The 21,520-nt window shown below is 41.5% G+C and overlaps 1 protein-coding gene across 4 annotated transcripts; it reads right to left on the minus strand.

The window, feature by feature from the left end:
• Positions 1-544: 544 nt before the first annotated feature.
• Positions 545-20,924, minus strand: pik3cd (phosphatidylinositol-4,5-bisphosphate 3-kinase, catalytic subunit delta). Of its 4 annotated transcripts, none has more exons than XM_034590670.1 (24): positions 20,494-20,924; positions 19,379-19,607; positions 18,401-18,629; positions 16,735-16,967; positions 16,287-16,463; positions 14,529-14,684; positions 13,919-14,005; positions 12,690-12,911; positions 9,762-9,858; positions 8,980-9,110; positions 8,838-8,888; positions 8,569-8,736; positions 8,223-8,344; positions 7,987-8,130; positions 7,810-7,909; positions 7,556-7,722; positions 7,096-7,205; positions 6,708-6,786; positions 6,453-6,620; positions 4,709-4,832; positions 4,311-4,456; positions 3,126-3,258; positions 1,558-3,033; positions 545-1,483 (listed from the first exon to the last, which is right to left on the minus strand). In XM_034590670.1, the coding sequence occupies exons 2-23, from the start codon at positions 19,517-19,519 to the stop codon at positions 2,896-2,898; spliced, it is 3,123 nt and encodes a 1,040-aa protein (XP_034446561.1). In that variant the 5' UTR covers positions 19,520-19,607; positions 20,494-20,924; the 3' UTR covers positions 545-1,483; positions 1,558-2,895. The 4 variants fall into 4 exon arrangements, with proteins under 4 accessions (XP_034446561.1, XP_034446557.1, XP_034446559.1 ...); XM_034590666.1 differs by having other exon boundaries at positions 13,919-14,008; positions 20,494-20,921; XM_034590668.1 differs by having other exon boundaries at positions 13,919-14,008; positions 19,379-19,626; positions 20,494-20,921.
• Between the last annotated feature and the right edge of the window lie 596 nt (positions 20,925-21,520).

Here is a 21,520-nt window from a genome sequence, read left to right on the forward strand (position 1 = left end):
TCGGCCATATCATCGCCACAGCAAAAAGCCTTACAAATCATAATTTTTCTTAATCTCACCTTGAATCCAAGCAACAAAGACACAACACCAAAACATTGTTACCTGCTATCAGTTAAAGTTGCCCTGAACTCACATAGTGATGAGCCAGACTCCCTGAAATGAACCGACAGTACAAACCATGGGCCGAGGTGTGAAAAGGTAGGTGACGTCTCCCTCTGCAGTGAAGACTTACTGGAAAGTGAAGGTGAACATTAAGGTTAGACATCTAACACATCCAGAAGAAGATAGATGGCTATTTCCAGGGCTCTGATTGATGATGGACCACATACTGTAGGTTGCCAGGAACAGCTCAATGTCCCCCAACCTTTAGGAAGATGACCCTACCCAGTTCTTCTTCCTCTCAGAGGGAATTTTTCTTGCCACAGTCGCCAAAATAACTAATCACAGCTTGTGTGAGCAGTAATAGGACCTACGGAAATCTATTAATTGTTGGAGTATTCTGTATAAACACACAGCAGCTAGAAAAGCTACAAGTGAGATCTGCTTTTGCAAACTGTTTATTGAGAGTATGTTTCCCTCCTGAGAGCAAATGAAGCAAAGGAGAAACGTTTCAGCTGCACACATGTGAATCAGACCTGAGCCTTAAAACAATGAATTACAAATCAATCAAAAGGCAACAGCAGCATATTTTACAATTTGCAAAAATAGCCCATTAATTGAGTAGACTCACTCCTTCTTGCTTAAAGCAGAAGTGTTTTACTAACTCTGCACTGATGACCCATATTAAAAGTCTGTTCCGCAGTGAATATTTCAGTAGTTTAAGGTGTTGATGCTGTATAATCAACAGCTACACTCGCTCTTCTCTTAAAGTCATCATCGTACGGAGACTCATACAAACGGTAGAGATCATTTCACCTCTTAAGAAGGATATGAAAAGCACATCATCTTCTTTCATTCAACCGGTCCTTGCAGGACTGATATACAGCATGTAAATGAATGTGAAGACAACATGATATTGAATCATCCAGCACACAGGCTCACTTAAACAGACATCTGGTCGATCATGACATATCACTTTCATGCCACCTGGCACATCAGTTGAAAAAATACAATGAGAATCACAATGCATAGCTTAAATATCAGAAAACAACAGACGCTCATAAACACACAGACACGGATACTGCATCATCTGAGAAAGTTAACTTTCAAGAGGGCCAAGTGAACTGTTACACAACCACACGTCTATGGCTTACATCTGCCAACCGATTGTCTCATTTAGGGTTTTACTGATACAGGTTTTTAAAATATTATTTAATATAATTGTCTGTTATAGTCACCAAACACCTGTAACATCTCTGCTGTAGGCCTGAGATCATCTCTCTGTCCAGGTGCTAATGGCAGTCATGTCATTAATGGAATCTATCTGTTAATCAGTTAGCTTAGCTTCGCTCAAATACAGGAAACAGTCTGAGGTAAAAACTTTCTGCCCAACTTGCAAGTAAACATGTTTTTATCTTTAAGAAGTGCTGATATTGTCTCCTTCAGCTAGAACTAGACATGGACGCTGGAAGTAGGGCTGGCGAGGGGTCTGCAGCACCCCTACTGGCAAAAGGGTGTAAGCCAAAGGCAAAAAATCATTGCCTGTTCAATTTTTATTTAATCTAACTTTCTAGAGCAACATTTTGAGAGTAGCCTAATAGCATTTTTTAATAATGTTTTAATATTTAATTTTAAGAATATTCTGTGGATTTTATGTGTATCCTATCTGATGCACAAATGTAGAACAGGCAAGATAACATCTCGCACAACTGAGACGTGTGAGCTGTCCATTTCTGCTCTTATAATGCTTTGACTGGAAGATGATCTCATCTGCTGTCTGTTGTAGTGTGAAATGCTCTAAAACTGGTGCAAAAGGTTGTTGGCCACTAAATTTAATAAACCTTGCAGCACCCCGACTCTGTCTGACTCCCACCATCCATGAAACCAGAGTTGTCTCCACCTTTTTCCCCGCTAAGCTAACTGGCAAACATGTGAGTTCGCATCTTACTCTATATAAAAATGCAGATAAGCATATTTACCACAATACACTATTCCTCTAATAAGTAGTTGGTGTTTTGTGAGGCTGTTTGGAGTCACAGCCTCGTACAGGGGGATATTATCAAAAGAAAGGTCCTATTCAGGGCTTTGTTCTCATCTTTCGATAAAATTGTGAATGCTTCTATGTTTTCTTTCTACTGGCACACAAAAGGCAACATATCGTATTTAAAGGCAATATTACAAATCATTAAGTGATACAGCAGTAAAATGCAACATCTTTAAAAAATATCCTTCATGACTTTGTACAAGTTCTTCAAAGTTATCAAATTAAATAAAATACAATAGAATTAAAAAAAATTGCAAATAGGCAGTTGAAATGAGAGGAAACGACACAGCCATCCATCCATATGAAAGTCTTGAGGTGAAAGTGCCGCCCTGTTATTAAACTCTGTGACTGAAATGTGTCATCTAAAATCAATATCCCTGGTGAGTAATGATGCAGTTGGTGAAATGAAGTTTCAGTCTCTGCTTCTGTTCCAGTGATTCATGATACATTCATCACATCACATTAGCAGGTGGTCTTCAAGTAACAGTTTTAAACAAATCAAAAGCACATTCGATTTGTCCGAGAGGTAAAGGCATTCCACTGTTTGAAACAAGGCTCCATGATTCTCTCATTGTCTTTGGATGCCTCCACTTGGTCTTCATTTACCACAGACTGTCCAGACAGATGTAAACAATCACTGAATATGTTTAAGTACCATCGATAAAGTCAAATATCTGATTGTGTTTTCTTCCCTTTTATCTCCATAAAGGTAAAATCCATAATTTCTTGCCTTGTCCTCAGGTGTTCAGTGTTCATGGTCTATTATCTTTGGCCAAAGAGTGCATCATCCAGTTGACCTTGGTCTTCCAGCTCTCTCGCAGCGCTTCATTGAACTTTACTTTGAAATTCTTCAGTGCCTCTTCCTCGGATTTGCCCAAAGCTAAAGAATCCTTTTGAAAACAAGATCCAAAAGATTGTCAACATTATTATGATCCTCATTGGCATCAGCAGCAGAATCATCATCATGAGTATTGTTGCATACCTTTAGATACTGGATGTCTTTGAAGGAACTGAGCTCTGGCAGTCCTGCTGCCTTCATCATAGCGAAGAGGTTCACGAACAGCGTCCCGTTCCGACACAGGATCTTGTAGGCCCACTCACAGTACTCCCTGAACCTGACGACATGGATGCAACAATCACTTATCAGTTATAAAATATGTGAACCAAAGCCTAGACCATTGAACAAACTCAAACCCAACCGTTCCCTTAAATTCAATCAAGCTGCCCCAAATTGTGCACACTAAAGTGGCTTTCAGACATGCACTGAACTCTCCAGAACCTCCTGACATTCTCTGGCGGGGCTGTATGTGAGAACGAAAATGTCTGAGTGTCAGCCCCCGGACTTTCTCCAGCCAGCCCTCTGGTATCAAGTCCTCAGAATGTCCGAATGAGCCAATGTGAGAACACAGCAGTGGATCCTCTGCAGGATTCCCCGCAAACTCCGGAGAAAGTCTGGACCAAATTGTGTGGACATTCTTCGGAGGTCATGTCTGAAAACGGCTTTAAAGAAATCTGATTCATAAATGTGCCTGATTTGTTTTCATAAAGATCATGAATAGTTGCAGATTACTCTGTACCTAGTCGCTAAGTCACCCAGAAACCTATTCTCCTGACCTGAAGTGTCCCACTCCACCCTGCTTTCTGCATTGGCTCAAGGAGATGTTGTCTTTTATACAGATGGAAAGACTTTGACTGCACAAATCCATTACACAGGACAGATTTGAGAGTTTGAGGTCCTTTCTCGGAGCAGTATCAGATCACCTCATGTTAATAGGAAAACTGACCTGCCTTGCTACATGAGCAAATGTGGTATTTAACTGGTAATTCTAATATCATCTTGTAAATAGTTATATTTTGTCTGTTTTGTCATTGTAAAATGGAAAACTGTAAATAAAAAATAAATAAAAATCCCACAATTATTTCATGAGAAATCACTGAAAATATCTCATAATGTTAAACAAAGTGAAAAAATAAATACATTCTGGATCCACCACCTGATCTGGATCCACACCAAAATTTCATGGGGTCTATTCCCTGACCCAAACCACATCCTTCCAACAAATGTTGTGGTAATTCATGCAGTACTTTCTGCGTGATCTTACTTACATACTAACAAACATAAAAACTTACAGGGGTGAAAAAATAACCTCCTTGGTAAATGTTGTACCTCTCAAACTTCTCGCTGTTGTTTGTCCTTCCTTGCTGGATCACATGAACAAAGTCGTACGTCAGAATGAAAGGCACACGCTCCCTGTTGATCCCAAGTTTCCGCTTGAAGTTGCCCAGGAAATGCCCAAAGTCAATGTGGAACAGCTGAGGGACAAAGGTTAAAATGACTGTTAAGTCGGTTCTGAATCACTGACCACACTCAACAACTGGTGACTGACCTGAATGATTAATTATTAAAACATTATTAAAAAATAATCATCAGAATAAATCATCATTGGAATTAAATTAAAGGTCACCACCAAGAATTATTAAGGTTGTTGGAAGCTCGACTATCCAAACTATGACATATCAGTCAGTATTGTTTTTTTTTTCATGTTTTACACCAGTAAACCTCACCTGTCCAGTTTCCCTGATCATGATATTGTCATTGTGACGATCTCCAATGCCCAAGACGTAAGTAGCTACACAGTAGCCAGCACAGGACAGCGTGAACTCTTCTATGGCTTCATCAAGTTTGTCCCTGGTGACAAAAAGAGTCAGAGAAACAAGGGAAACCAACTTAACTACTGTACAAACACATTCATCATTCAGTCATGAGGTAGATTTTCCTACTGCTGTATGAAATATTCACAGAGGACTTCCTGTGGCCAATTAATGATTGACTGTCACGGCCTTTGACGGTCTAGACGTGCATGGGGTTCACCGTGTTAAGCTTTTACAAATTTTCTCCACTCCATTCCGGGTGCGGCAGCATTTCAAGTTAATTACCTCTCTGTCCTGTCGTGCAGTCAGCTGAGTCTGTCCTGCCAACGTGACGTACAGAGGCTTATTCATTACACCCAATGGTACTCCCTCTTCAAGGAGCATTTAGAATGGACAAGACCTTCAGACTGTCTGGCACCAAATAAAAATCTACTCTCATTTAATGTTGCTAAAGCTGTAGTCGCCTGTGCACTTTGTCTGGGTCTGTCATGGTCTCACAACGCTGCACACAATAAATATTTTGATATGAAAAATTCAGACTGCGCGCGCACACACACACACACACACACACACACACACACACACACACACACACACACACACACACACACACACACACACACACACACACACACACACACACACACACACACACACACACACACACACACACACACACACACAGCATCTCTTACAACACAAATAAAGCTACTGTGTATTATGTTGTAAGACGTTGTTGTAACCTTGTTGAGTTACATGGAAAAATGAAAAAAATCTAAATCCGTCTGTGATCTTGACTTGGAATTAAAGCCGGCACCACTGATGTTGCTAACTAAAATATCATCATCCTCATTTAGCAATCATAAGACCTGTATAAAAAGCTTAATAAATGGTTCTTAACACACTTTAATATAGTTGTAAAAATATAAGGACCCTTTTAAATAACGGACACTACATAATGCCTCTGGCCACAACTGTCCCCGGCACGAAGGGTTAAAAAGTATTTTCTTAACATTTTGACCATCAGAACAGGAAGTAGGGACACAACAGGACATAAGGTTCAGAGAAGACAAATAGCATGGAGCAAAGGCTATCTGGACCCAAGCTATCAGGGTGCCCTTCTACGAGCTCTTCCACTTCTGTTACATTGTAGGATAGTAGAGTCCTTAAAACCTCAAAAAACAGCACGCATGGTAGTCTTCTTAAGCAAACTCTGATTCTAATAGAGGTTTTTTTTACAAGGTTTGTAAAGTTAAAAAAGCCACAGTACAGAGAGCTCCCATCCCCCCACAGAAAACACTGTTCCTGAAGCTCCTGAAACACCTCGTCAGTGGTCCGGACGATACCAATACCACATTTACATTATGCACGGCACGCCCAGTGGCTAGTCTGACCTGCCCCGTAACAAAGCCAGGTAAAGCGAGAGCCTGTTGGAGCCGGTTGACAAATCGCAACACAGAGCAGACGGGGGCTTCATTAGAAGAAGGGCCTTAAAGAGACGGATGGATACAAATTTGTGGCTTTAAACAACCTTTGTGAGCATATAAGTGACCCAGTGCTGGGTTCTTGGGTTAAAGACGTCATCCCTTCTACAGAGATCAGTAGAGCGTCTTAAGAACAGATGATAGTGAACAATGTAGCAGCTCATCATACTCACTCAGGATTCTTAGATTTGAGCCAGTTGAGCAGGGCGTCCTTGTTGAATGCAGCTGTGGCGGCACTGTTGCTGTTGTTGCGCTGGATGTTGGCGATGGTGTCCGAGTTCTTCACTACCTCGATGAGTCCCATCTTGTTCCCAGTGGACAAGCAGCCATAAGGGATCATCCTGTGAGTGTGGGGGTGAAATTGACAGTTTTAGGTTGGTGTAGGAGATCTGCTCGCGCAATAACATCAGCAGCTGCTCCCAATGTACCTGAGATCAAGGCCTTCTTTCTTCCATAACGTCGCCATGAGCTTGATCATCTGGAGGGTCAACATGTCTTGTCGGAGATCTAAAGGTGATGAGTGACAAAAGGTGGGATAAAAAAATATTAATTTCATTGTCACTGGGGATGCACCAAATTTAAAATTTCCTGCACATTTTATCCCTTGCTCTGTTTGACTTCTAAAATTCCTCTTTTTGGATTTCGAGGGCTTCCCTTTCTATGTATGTTTATCTTTCTGTTGCACTCTAATGTACAACTATGCATTTTAACCAGTTAGCGTCTCTAAACTAAATGAAACTACAGCTTATAACCTGACATTTTGCGTCCACAGTATGTTAATATGCTGCCATGAATTCAGATTTTCTTGTATCTCACCATCTCCGTTCTTGAAGATGATGCCCACCATGTCTCCTGGAGCCCAGTGGTTCTCGTACATCAACCAGAGAGGCTTCATCTTGGAGTCCATAAATCTGCACTTATTTGCACTGTGAGAGTAAACACACTCATTATGAACATTTGATCATCTTAACAGTGTGTCACGCTTATAGACTGAGGACAAAACACACTATGGTCTTGAATATATATTTCTTTTACAAAATATGATGGGGATGAGAATGACGAGGTTGGGTTAAGAAAAAACCAAAAGAAATGTCACTATCCTCACGTTAGGTTTTCAAGAGTCAAAACTAAGGGTGAAAGTGTTTATTTAGGTTACATTCATTTAATATTTTGCAATTCAGTACAAACCAAGAATGAAAATGAAATTATGGGGAAAAAATGTAAGTGTGTTGTGTGTGCGTGTCTGCTGTGTGTCTGCTGTGTGTCTGGCACTAACCAGATCTCGGTGAGGATGATGCTGGGGTTGAGTGGTGACAGAAGGTCTGACAGGGCCTCCAGGTATGACTCCTGTCTGATACACAGTTTCAGGTCCTCTACCGTCATCTTCTGGGAGCCTGACTTGACAAAGTCACTCAGGGCCTTCATTTTGCCCAGAGCCTCGTTCTGTGGGGCAGAGGCTGAGATTTAGCACAAAACAAATACACACACTTATTGTGCCTGAAGTCAGAGAGTACAACCATGTGAGAATACCTGTTTGGTTAAGAGCTTTATGTGGTGGATGTTTCCTCTGCAGTATGCCTCCAGAATCAGGCCAAAGCGCAAAGTCACAGACGCCACATGAATCTCCGACCTACGATGAACACAAACAGTTGAACAAAAGGCTGCAGATGTACGTGATGTTGGGTTTTCTGTTGGGCTGCGTCTCACCTGAGATGCCAAAACAGAAAATGTCCAATCCTATTGTTGGACAAAGCCCTCTCCAGCAAGAAAGTGGTGAGGTCACAGTCGAGGTAGGACTCATACTTCAGGACCTGGACCAGCTGGATTAAATACTGAAGTAGTTCATCGTCACTGTGTGCAGAGAAAGTGGACCATAGATGACAATTCAATTAAAAGACAAAATACAAAATGTCTCATGGATGTAAAAACAAACATCTGTGTACCTGAGCTTCCTGAGGCATCTGATAGTGAAAGAACGCACCGCTGGGTCGGGGAAACTGTAGTCTAAGAGCTCTAAGGCATGGATGGCAGGGAGGTCGGGCCAGTTCCTCAGTAAATTCACCATCTGAAGAGAATCGAATTACATTGTTTCATATGGTGAGAACAATTCAAACCCTCAGATTAACATGTAACATGCAAAACACTTGTGAAATGTGTGAAATTACTCAACAAACAAGTGAAGTTATTTAACCCGAAAAGTAAGATGAGTGTTTTGTTTCTTCAGCGCAACCTGTAGACACTTGAGAAAACCAAACTTAATCACAGTGGGGATATTCTCCTCCATTATACCTGTACTACGTCCTCTCGCTTGCCCCACTTGGTGATGAGGAGCAGCTTTGACAAACTCTCAGGATAATGGTGGCAAACTTCAGCCCGGAGCTTCCACAAGAGTTCCTTTTCATCCTCAAAAAACTCAGTGGAGTTTTTGTTGTCCATGATTTCCTTTAGTTTCATGTACTACAGAGGATGACCCAAAAGAGAAATTAATACAAAATATGTGGTCACTAACAAACAGATTGTTTCTTTGACTGTAAAATGTGAGATGTGGAAAGTCGTACCTCTATTTTAGTGACAACAGCTGCATCACCGTTCCTCTCTACGTCATTTATCTGAGAATGGATTATGATTATTTTTTTCAGCTTACAGAATTAAAGATTCAAATTAAGAATGTATTCAAAAAAGCCTTTTGAGAATCAGTACCTTGTCCAGCGGAGGGTAATAAAGAGGATGTGGTCGGATGTTGGGGAAACTAATGAGCAGCCCTGCAGCACTGTCCACGTTGGGGTTCTTCTCGACCGTACCCATCGGGTTCAACAGCTCACTTTTGTCATCTGTGAGGAAAATGTCATATATGAATATTGTTCTGCTGCATTCCTGAAACATTTTTATAATGAAATCCCTCTCTGAGACTTACAAAGATAAAATAATGAATGCTGTTGAACCGGGCCGCAAAGATCCTCCATTCAAATTCTTTGCATCGAAGCTTGGTTTAAATTGATGACAGTGAATCAGCAGCTAAACTCACTTGCTGACTCTTGGTTTATGTGAATATCTTGTCATGGGCATTAAGCAGAGCTTCTGACCATTACGTGCATGTGCAGCAGGACTTTGTTGCTTCATATTTAGCATGCCCTTATGATATGTGAGAGGTTTAATAAACAAAACGATTTTTTGAAAGGGTTAATCGAATAATCAATGGAATAATCCATACAATACTCCAGACTAGAGCTAAAATAATGCATAGCTGCAGCCCTTCTGGTGAATAAACATGTCGCTGTACTTTATCAGCCAAACATCTGACACCAGCAAACAGCCATTTCCTCATCTTAACGTGGTGCGATGTTGCACAACAGCAAATGCATAATGTCTGAATATGTGTTTGTCACTTTTGGTATGTGAGCCCTCACTGTGGAGGAGGCTGTGAACGAGTGAAGTGTTTTTGAAGAGGAGGAAATGTAAGAAAAGACTATGAGGCCATGTACCAGGAACAGACGGCCATGTGGACAGCAGGAACTCCCCGGTCTTCAACTGGTCCTTGTAGTCAAACACCATGGTGTTCACCCAGGCTATGGGACAATCCTAAGAGAGAGAGAGGACAGTGAGGACTGGGTTTGTTGATTTTATTGATTTGGGATTATTGATCATCTGCAGCAGGAAAATCATGGAAATTGTGTCTTTCAGCTGCTCTGTCATCCCATTTCCTGCCTCTGTCTGTCCTTCACTGTGTCCATCAAAATAGAAAAAGCCCAAAAAGAGGGACAGAGAGAACCAGAGTACCCTCAATCGTTTTCAGTCAAAGCTAAATTATGTCTTGCTGTCTGGAACAGAATCAACAAATTTCTACAAATTTCTTCAACTCAAGCAAACTACAAATGGTAGTTGGGATATACAATCAGACTATCTACCTATACAAACATCATTCTGCTCTTTTCTAAGAGTATAAATAAAACCAACTCACAGATTCTTTAAAGATAAGTTGTCTTCATCAATCAATCTGAAACACTTGCACAACAGACCCTTTGTTCTGGAAGTTATTTTTAAATTTAAATCAAAGAGCATTAAGAGATCTTTTATGTTTTAATAAAATAAGCATGTTCATTTAAAGGAATTATCATGTTAAATATAAACTGCAAAGCAAAGAACTTTGCACTCTTTAGTAAAAAAGAAAATACATGAGTGAGTCTATATAGTCTCAAGTGTCGTGGCCAAAATGTAGAACATCCAAAATTTAAATGAGTTCCAGGCAATGACGAGAAGAGAAATGACTGGACCATTCATTGCTTTAACAATGAAACAAACCCACGGCAAAAGAGGCGATAGACAAAAACAAGACAGTCAAAAATAGCTAAACTTCCATCTAAGTTTCTGGTGGAGGGCTGCAGGACTTCACTTCGGGGAAAAAGAAGAGAGAAGTGTTTCGGAAAGCAGAAGCGGCCTCAATACACTTTTAAAAAAACTCACACCTGCGCAGCATGTTTGTGAGGTCTGACTGAACTTGTTGACCACAGACTGCAACGCATCAAAACAAAAGCTGCTAAGACCTCAGCCACAGAAAAGGGGAATTAGTCGTGTAACACTGTACTACTCAGTGTACAGTGTTACACGACTGTGTTTGTGTGTGTGTGTGTTTAGTCTATTTCAATGCAGCCTCGCAGTGTAGCACAACAGATGTAATTGCATTGTTTCTTTATTTTCTCAATTCACATTTTTAACTATGAAATGTCAAAAGCATTTAAAACCAGAATGGCACTGAGTAGAGCACATATCTCCGCCAAGGCTCAACAGACCCCTTAAATTAATTCAAGCTGCACTAAATTTCACACTCCCCTTAATCTGCCGGATTATTTTTTCTCGTCAAGACCAATGAATTAATCACTGAGAAATCAATGGAAATGTTGAAAAATGCCCAATCTCACAGTGGGATCAAAACATTCCTGGATCCACTCCCTGATTCGGATCCTCACCAAAATTCAGTGGGTTCTTCCCTGATCCATACTGCATCCGTTGAGTTGTTTTTGTATAATCATGCTAACAAAAATACTAACAAATGGAAAGGGCTGGAGGTAAAAATGTCCATAATAATATCCCAGAGCCCAAAATGAGATTTTCAGACCAAGTTAAAAAGTTGTTCCATTTATATATGAAACTGAAAAGAGCAACACACCCGCACATTTGAGAATCTGGAACCATCAATTGTTGAAAAGTGACAGTTAATTCATGATCAAAACTATTCAAATAGTGTAACAGTTCAGTACTAAATTAAGTATTTGTTCTATGGGTATCTGACTTTTTCTTTTGCCATAAAATTTAAGTTTAAGAATTGTTTTTTTTTTACAGTGCAGGAGAGGAGCAGACTTTATCTCCAGGCACCATGATATCCAAACATCACACAAACATTACACATCATGCTTGTGTTGTTTGTCAGTGTTTGTGTGAGGACGTCATGGTGCTCGGCAATGACGTTCCCCTTTTTCCTGACACAGCGTCAAAGAAGTGGTTAATATAATCGAAAAAAGTTCTGCAGGTGATTTTCACAGATGTTATCTGCTTGTAAAAATAACTTCTGGTACATGAATCATTATTATTTACGGTACATTAGTACATGAGACTTTGATCACTTTGATCTTAAATCACTTCTTAAAACCCATTCTTACAGACTTGGTGATGTTGTCTTTTTCTTTAAATCTTTTAATGTTTAATTGTTTTTATTTGTTTTTATGCGATGCTGTCTTCTTATTGCTTTTATTTATGAATTGTTTTTATCAGTGTGAATACAGTTTTGCATTTACACCTTTAGTATCCTGTGTCTATATAAAGTACTAATTCCCCTTTTCTGTAGCAGCTTTTGTTTTGATGCGTTGCAGTCTGTGGTCAACAAGTGTGCTATTTAAATACAGTTGTGACGCTGATGATTATTATTACTGACTAACTTTGAGTGATTTTTGCTACATATTGTATTTATGTGTAATCTCTGGTTACCAGGCTTGTTGTTCTCTGAGGCTTGTTTCAGGGCTCGACTGTAAAGTGCCGCGAGTCGAGGCCTTCAAACTGAGGAGTAAATTGAAATGTAAAATGCTCTGTGGGCCAGAGTGCTGTAAGTGACTGAAGATGAATATAGAAATCCTTCAAAATGTTTTTCCTGTTCTTAACTTCCTTGGAGTGATGTGCAGATAAAAGGGCTGAAGCGGATGAAACGTCAACCGCAGCCTTGCCACTAAACACACTTGCACAACCAGACGCAGCAGCTGAACACACCCACACAGCACACACTGACTACACACGAGAGAGGAAACGGATCTGTTTGTGCTTGTTAACAACTTCACACTCATGCCAGGCCCTAACACTCGCCCGCTCCATCATGAGCTGTGCACCGTGGCTCAGTAGCGCCACAGGTTATCAGCCGGACTCACAGCTTTCTTGTTCTTCTTTTTTGTGCCGCGGGGTTTCTTATTTTTCTCGATGACGGCGTAGAGCGCGAAGCACAGGCGGCTCATGCGGGGCAGGTCGGCCACGTTCATGTCAAACTCCAGCTTCTGATCCCACAGCGGCTCGGAGCACACCGTCACCTCCGAGCTGGTCACGACCTTGCAGAGCAGTTCGCTGCCATGGTACAGACCGGCCTGCACCACAAGCTGAGAGGGGGAAACACACACATACACACAGTAGTGATTAGATGAGGGCCTGACATGTGGTTTTGGAAGCTGAAGCACATCTGTGAGGGAGATTGTTTGTGGAAGATGTGCAGACTTCACGAGATGATTCACAGTTTCCTGTCTCACTATGAGTCAAAGGGTCGACACATTCATAACCTAAGCAGGTTGCAATTCCTTTCAATGCTATGCAGAGTCTGTCAAAAACTAAAAAAAAAGATAATTGGAGGTAAAATTCTATATTGTGGGAGCATTAAGCTCCTGCCTTTTGCCACATCAAGATAGTCTGGATCTACATTTACAAAATCTATGAGTGGCTATTCTCCCCCAGGGTGGGTTTTCAAACCAGCGCCTCACTGATAATTATGTGACAGGACAAATTTGCCATGAGTCATGATGTGGTCTAAGGCAGCAGGCAGAAGTGCACTTACACTTAATAACCCAAATAAACAGTAACATAGTTAGTTATGAAACTGACTCACACACACAGACACACATTAACAGGGTTCCCTCCCCACGTTTTCTCACTCTTTATCTTATTGGTAACATTTGTAGACAAAAGAAAACGTAGCAAAACATAGATTGTGGATATGGATTGTGAGTGGATTTTTCTAGATGCTTTTGATTTACAGGGAAACATCTCAATTTTAAAAAAGGTTGTCACATTTCAACATAGGTCAAGGGCTGATGTAGTGCAGAGAAAGCGAGAGAAGGAAAGACACCATGAAGTCTTTCTTTTTTCTTAGAATCTAGGGCCTCAGAATGAGACGTAAAAACCAGATAGGCCCTCCCCACTTCCTGTTTTGAAGTTTTAACCAACCGCCTTGATGAATTATGGGAAACGTGTGGTCTGGACCATGTGACGCCCCTATCAATTATATGTCAACCCCGCTGCTCCTACAACTGAAATTAAGATATTGGTAAACAAGTGAATGGCACATTTCATTGAGCAGCAAAGAGAGAGAAGACAATGCAAAGCCACAGCGCACCTTCATCCCTTCATCTGCGTTGACTCGGCTGCCCTGCAGCAGGTGAATGTTGAACGGCTCGTTGATGGACCACAGTGAAGAGGTATTCTGCTGCAGAGAGAAGACAGAGGAGAGAAACAATCTTTATTTTTACCTCCCATCCTTTACATCACATTTCCATTTCATTAACAGCATTCACTGAAGTCTAAAGGCGTGAAACTGTTGCTACAACTTCCTGTTTGGCAACATGTGAAAAGATAGAAACAAGAGAATGAACACTTTCAAAAGAAAGAAAAAGGAACATGTTTTGAAACTGGAAGGAACAGACAGAGCACTCTGAAAGCATTCAAGTATTCAAAACGTTCACCCCTGCTACATATAGAGCGTAAGTCAAACGTTTGCCTTAAATCAAAAGTGGCATAAGTTATCTGCAGTGTGTTACACAGCATGTCTGCAGTGAGCCAAAGTCCGTGGAGGAACAACTGTGCTGAGGAGAGAGTAGAAGACAGAAAGAGATGGAGAGAGAGAGAGAGAGAGAGAGAGAGAGAGAGAGAGAGAGAGAGAGAGAGAGAGAGAGAGAGAGAGCGCTGCTCTGTTAATGACAGACGACAGTCGTCCGCTGACCTCTTACCTTCTTCAGCGGCAGCGGAGGAGGTCTGGACTGGGAGCGACTCTTGAATACCTGGTTGCACATTCTGCCCTGTTCCTCCTGGAACTTGCTGATGGTGGAGTGGTGCACCATGGTGAGATGAGGGTTCTGGCCGTTTCTCAAACACGAGAAAATGTACTGGTGAGAAAAAAGATAGACAACAAATAGGGGGAGTTGTTTTGTTTACTGGTACAGCCATTAGTCAGTTCACCCAAAGATATTTCCCAGTGTTCTGATGGTTAACTCCTGCAGGCTGTTCATTTGCTGAAGGTTAATGCAGCCCAAATCTCATTATGTGTGGCTGGATGGAGTTCCTCTCTGAAGCGCTGCGAGACAGATATGAGTCACTGCTGCAGGTAGCTGCAATTTCAAAATCATCAGTGGAGTCTCCTTCCACCAAAAACCTTGACTTACCCTGCTCCTGATCTGACAATGACCTCCACTGTCATTGAGCCACACAGGGACTGAACAGAAACTCATCCACATGCACTGAGAAAATAACAGCTCAGGTGCTTACAAAGAAATATTCACTATTTGCTGGGCTTAGAATTCTTGTGCAACACTGAAGCAATGACATATGAATATGTTTCTTTGTGTGACAAATTTAAGAAAGTTACTCTTTTGTGTCAAAATAAGAAAAATCTCTCCAAACGTATCAAAATAAAATGACATTAATTGATTGTGTAACAGTTTGATTTCATTATTGAATGTATGAGTTCCCTTCTAAAATCATTGAAAAATATGGAGCTTTTTTCCTGTCTTTATTCAAGAGCGTGGTCTTTCAGTTTGAGCGCATGACTTGTTGAATTTATGTTCAGCCAGTGAATTATTTTTCATCAAACCCTGCCCTTGCACTCAAATAGCCCCTGTTTGCACTTAAATTTGCTCTGCTTCTGCTCAAACTGTGTGCTTGCATTCGTCGTCTGCTACACCAAACGTAAAGCTACACAAGAATAGCTTTAATGCAACAACCCCAATGTCCTAAAAATACAAATCCAGAATCTTTGGAAACTCGTGAACCTCTACTTTCAGCTGCCTTAAGCAAATTGACCAAGCTCGAGCAGTTTGACAAAGAAGAACGAGGCCATATTAAGGTCAAAATAGCAAAAAGTTGAATCTAATCTTAAATCTGGATAGGCTCAAGGTGCCTCTCTACTTCATGTTGCCTTCAAAGGGGTGAATACATACACAATCAGCAAGTTTTTGCTTAATATGCGATTTAAAGTAAGATTAACTTGTAATGGTTTGTTTTCAGATGAACAGAAGATGGATGGAGTCAAAACCCCAAGGAAATCCAATGAAACTTGAATAATGTGCCATTACAATGCTAAATGCAAATAATAACAATTAAAACTAGATCAGCACTCTGAAAAGGGCATCCCTCCGCCAAGGTCAAACAGTTGCCTTAAATTCAATTAAATCAAACACTCACTCATTGATATCAATCTTCTAAACAGGCCTGATTTTAATCTTCAAGCTCCATCAACTACTCCCTGTAACATTTTGGAAAATGTCAAAAAATGCTCACAATGAACATTTCTTGGATTTGACCCCGTGATCCAGATCTGACCCAATATTTAATGAGTTCTTCCGTGACACAAACCGCATCCTTCCACCAAGCTGTATGGAAATCTGTCCTGTAGTTTTGTGACTTGTGTAACAGTCAAACAAACAGACCTCCTTGGTGGTGGGGGTAATAATAAAGCTCTGCCCAAATTGGCTGGTTTTGGGGTCACTCACTTTGAACTGGCACAAGGGATGTTTCCCGTAGAGGAACTCCCACCTCCCGTTGACCTGCAGGGCGTAGTCCTCAGCCTCCTGTCGCACCGAGCGAAACACGGTGGCCTTCTTCTTCAGGGCGCTCCTCATCAGAGCCATCGGGTCGTCCTGGGGGTCCTGCTGCAGCATGAAGCTTTCCTGTAACATCAACACGGGACATGATCCAAACAAAAGGTGCCAACTTCCCCGAAAATGGCACAAAGTTCATCTTTTATGTCAGTGGATGTTGTTTGTCATGTGGGAGGGGGAATTCCAAAGGTGTTCACATTTACTTTGAATCACCCTCAAGGAATTTGTCATCACAAGACAGAACCACAGTCACAGTCAAAGATGTTTGTGTAGTTCTCTGCTGCTGCCCCGTCAAAACCATAACATTTGATTTACAAATATGACTCATAAAAACACTCACATCGCACGCCTCAAACTTGACGTTAATGAACATCTTCTTCGTGTTTTTGGACTTGGGGTTCCCGCTGCGTGGCGGCGAGCCGCACGGCTCCCGGTCGCACGGGAAGCTGTACTCCATCCACTGCTGCCATGGCAACATCTGCCGCTCCTGGGCCTTGTTTTCACAAAACGTGCGCATCTTAGTCCGAAACTCATTCACCTCATGGTTCTTCTGGGCCTCAAACTCATGCAGACCTGAAAAAAAATGTGAGAGGAGCTCCTTTCTTAAAGTGAAAGAGTTTTTTTAAATGAACTTTTACTCAAAGCTTAAAGCGTTCTGTTGTCTCCCTATGTTTTCTTTATACCCAATAGAATTTAGCGGAAATTCTGCTTCTCATATCTTCTGTCAGTCCCGATTAAGAATTTACAAACTCATTTATTTTCATTACCTTTCCCTCCGAAAGCAAAAAACGTTCAATTCTCAAATATTTAATGATATACTCTCATCAGGAGAACTCCTAAGACAAAGATTCAGCTTCTATCAAAATAACAGTATTTTCTGTGATGAGGAAATCTAGAAAACGGATCACTTGTTTTTCCCTCTGTCTTTACAGGAATATGTTTGGGTGTGATATGTACGATTGGCTGGAACCCAAACCACAATCTCTCTCTCGCTATACCACTCATAATGTCACGTTTGGTATTATAATGGTGGAAAAAAATGTAATTTGATGTTGCAGACTTAACTTGTGTAAATTTATGAAAACATAGCCTCTATTTACAGTCTTCCTAAAAGAGTTTGCACTGTTCTACAAACCCCTATTTTATTTTATTTCCTTTTCATTCCAATCTCATTTCATGTATCATCTTGTCTGTATTGAAGTTAGATAGTTCTCTACATTGTGTGCTCAGTTCTATGTGGAACCTGTACATGACACTATTAAACTGCCATATGTTGTTGTAAAATGAATACATCAATAAAGGAAACAGAGTCAATGACCCCAAGAGAAAATTTTTTAGGAACTGAAACTTAATGGTGAAAAAGGCAAAAGAGAATAGATTATGACGACTAAATGTCATGAATAAAAACAAAGAAATAAAAGAGATCAGAGTTCCTTTGAAAAATAGTGATTATTGGATTCCTGCCCACTCCCACCCCTGAATTACTGTCACATCTTTTTATTCAACCATTCAAATAGTGCTGTTGCCTGTTGCTGAGGATCTTCCTCCGATTGGGAAAAGCAACAAACCAATCAGAGTTTTATAGGAACGACTAAGAACGGAAACTCTCAATTTCCTCTGCCAAGAAAGGGCCAAGTGCCAAGAAAATGATACAGCTCGTTCTCAAAAACAGCATATTTCTTCTATCTACTCAAAATAGTGTTACACTACGGGAAACCCCTTCTGTTGTTTTTCCCATGAAATGAGGATGGATTTGTCAGTCACTGTGAATCAGTTTACGATCGATTATCAATGACTTTCTTAGAATGACAGAGATTCAGAGGCCTGGAATCAGGCTGGAGCAGCTGAGACAGAACTCTCTTCTTTTTTATAATGATGACAGACCATCGCTTCTTACCTTATATTAACCAAATGCACAACAATACCAGCAAACACCAACACCATATAGTGGTATAATAACAAAAGGTGAGCTCTGTCAGGGAGGGGGTTGGTGGGTTGTCGCTCACCTTTGCCAATCAGCAGGCTGATTTGCGTGTTGGTGAGTTTCTCCACCCGGTCGCCCTCCCTCGCCACCAGCCTCAGCACGCACATGAAGGGCCGCACGTCGCTGATGCGCCTCGATTCCTCCTCCAGCTCCTCCCGCTCCGCTGTCTGGTTGATGCAGGTGAAGACGTAAGCATCGGGGTCGCCCAGGGCGAAGAAGAGGGCCTCGCTCCTGGCATTTTTCCAAACCATCTGAGACAAGAAACGTCAGGGTGACAGCACATGAGTTTATTGCGTGAAGTGTGATCTCTGTGCAGGTAATGCATGCTTTATGGAAACAGGGATTCAAAACCCTTCAACCAGTGACAACATTTTCTTTTGCCGCGTCTCTGATTTCTCTGTCCGGGCTCAAACGATAACCTATGGTGCAAAAAACTAAATAAAAATGACCCTGGAAGTTTTTGAACTGTCTCTTAAAATAAAAGCTTGTGAATCACTTTGACTAGAGAGACATTTAATTTCTTAATCATCTTAACGGCTTCCAAGAGTATCATTACTTAACACAGCTAAATCAAACAGCCTGAAGTGGCAGAACTGTTGGCATAGAAACTGGCACATTCATATCGAACAGCAGAGAGCTGGCTGTCTGCGCCGGGGAGGAGAGGAAGGCTGGAGCTGCTTCTCTCAACAGTTGCATCAAAAAAATGTTCCGAGATGGATCAGAAGCCAAAGCATGCATTGTTCAGACTGTGCAGCCTTTCATTAGTTTAATGCCTGAAGGAGATATTAAGTCAAGCAATTAGTTTAAAAGCGTTTTGAGTGAATTTAGTAAATAAAAACAGCCTCAGTGCTGTGCAGTCAATACATTACATAGTGTATTGGAAACACAGTGCTATATTATAATAAATAAACATGCATTTTATGATTTATAGATTGTGTCTGAGAGGGAAATCACATTCTGGTTTTAAAATACACGTTGCTTGGGACGTGAGCTGACGTACTTTTTTGATGCTGTTGATGGTGTCATTCCGAGACACAGGGAATTTGAGGAAGATCCCAGTGGGCAGCAGGAAGTCCATCATGATCTCCCAGACGCCCTCCTTCTCCCATTCCTCCTGCATCCCATACTTCCCCGGGGGCATGGTGACGGCCTCTCATTTACCGTCAGCCCCTCTGCTGCTGCTGCTGCTTCTGCTGCTGCTGCTGCTGCTGCTGCTGCTCACGGCCGTCCTAACAGAGGAAACACTGGCTGGGGTTAATACGTCGTCTATTAACATGTGCTACTGTAAGAGTACGTGTGCCATGTGTGTGTGTGTGTGTGTGTGTGTGTGTGTGTGTGTGTGTGTGTGTGTGTGTGTGTGTGTTGGCCGGAGTTGTCACACACTCCTGTTCCTTAAAACCCCTGAATGATGGTGTAAACTCAAACGCAAAGTGAGCCCGTAGTTTCTTGCATCAGATCCTTTCTTCATCTGCGCTGTGCCAATAATATATAAGGTATTGAATTGTACAATGAGGCAGCAGTTTACATATATTAAAACATACATAACACATAATATACAACTGCTACTAACAGTTTATAATGTTGGTAAACAGATTGAACTCATGCACCGTCTTAAGAGACTGAGTGCTCTGTCAGAAACAACCTTTCCTCTGGGTTCAAATGAGGTGAACACACACTACAATGAACTTCATTGTACTGAACTATAAAGACATGTGAAACATAACAATTCGACAGTTGATGTCGTGTTATTTTAATCACTGTACAGACCGAACACTGTATATTTTTTATTGTGTAATCGTCACTAGTTTCTCTTGAAGTAATTCTAGACTATTGATTTTGGTAAGACAACACTAGTGCTATGTGAGAGCTGCACAGTCTGTAGCTTAGTGTCAGATGTAGAGTGATTTATTTCTCCATGTTAAAATGTTTTTCAGTGGATTTAACAAAAGCAACTGTGGTCTTTTAATATATTTTCTAAAAAAGAAAACGTGAGAATTCAGCAGAGGGAAGTGAAAAGAGGAGGCAGCTGCACAACACGACAACACACACACAGATGTAAGACGTGATGTGTTGGAATACTAACTAAGGGTATCATGGAGATGAGCTGATCCCAACCTGTTGGCGCAGACGCCCGCCTGTCAGCTCCGGCAGCCGGTCACCTTCTCATGGCTTCACCGCAGCGAACATGGAGCCTGTCTGGAACGTCACCGGGACATGTCTCACTCCGCCGGCGGGCGCAGACTGCGGGCCGATCCCCGGAGAGGAGGCGAGGTGAGCGGGTTTAGGGTCGGCGCCTCACGCCACGGACGAGCCGCTGTCACGGTTCATGCGAAGCGGCGACGTGTTTCTGTGCGTGTGCGCGGTCACTGGTCCACAGACAGGCTGAGCTCTCCCTCCACCACGGCCCCCTGCAGGCCAAGGGACCGTCCTGCAAAAGTTCACTGAGCGCGAAGTGAAAGTAACATCCTTCCTCAACAGCTCTCATTATCACCTTTGTCTGTTAGTGAGCAGCAGGTTTACCTCACAACTACACAACCGATGACCACAAAACTGTTTGCACTATCTTAAAGGGATAGTTCACCCAAAAATGGAAATGCACTCATTATCTACTCACCACTATGTCGGTGGAGGGGGAGGGTGAAGGGTTTGAGTCCACAAAACACTTTTGGAGTTTCAGGGGTAAACAGCGTTGCAGCCAAAATCCAATACAACTGAAGTAAATGGGGACTGATTCTTTAAAAAAAGCTTAAAATGCCTCCACACTGCTCCTGTGATCCAAATAAAAATATGTGACTCTTGAATTTATTTTGCATTCCATCATACCTCGGAGATCAGAATTACATACATCCAAGATGGAAGTTGCAACTGGAACGCCCCCTCAAGTCGGAATTTCAACTTGGAAAATCTGAGGAACCTTAACCACCCCTGACTTCGAAATCCAAAATGGCTCCTCCATGTATCATCAGCAGTGAAAGCTGTAGTTTTTACTGTTTATTAGCACTTCTGTCATTTGTCATACACTACTGTAAAATTACTGTAGGTGGACGTGTATACTACGATGTTAGTGTAATGTTAGTTTTTATGAACTGGTTTTGCTAACAATGGCTAGCTGGCTAACGTAAACATTGTACCTGTGCAACTG

Source organism: Hippoglossus hippoglossus, chromosome 7 (genome assembly GCF_009819705.1).
Source record: "Hippoglossus hippoglossus isolate fHipHip1 chromosome 7, fHipHip1.pri, whole genome shotgun sequence".
NCBI lineage: Eukaryota > Metazoa > Chordata > Actinopteri > Pleuronectiformes > Pleuronectidae > Hippoglossus > Hippoglossus hippoglossus.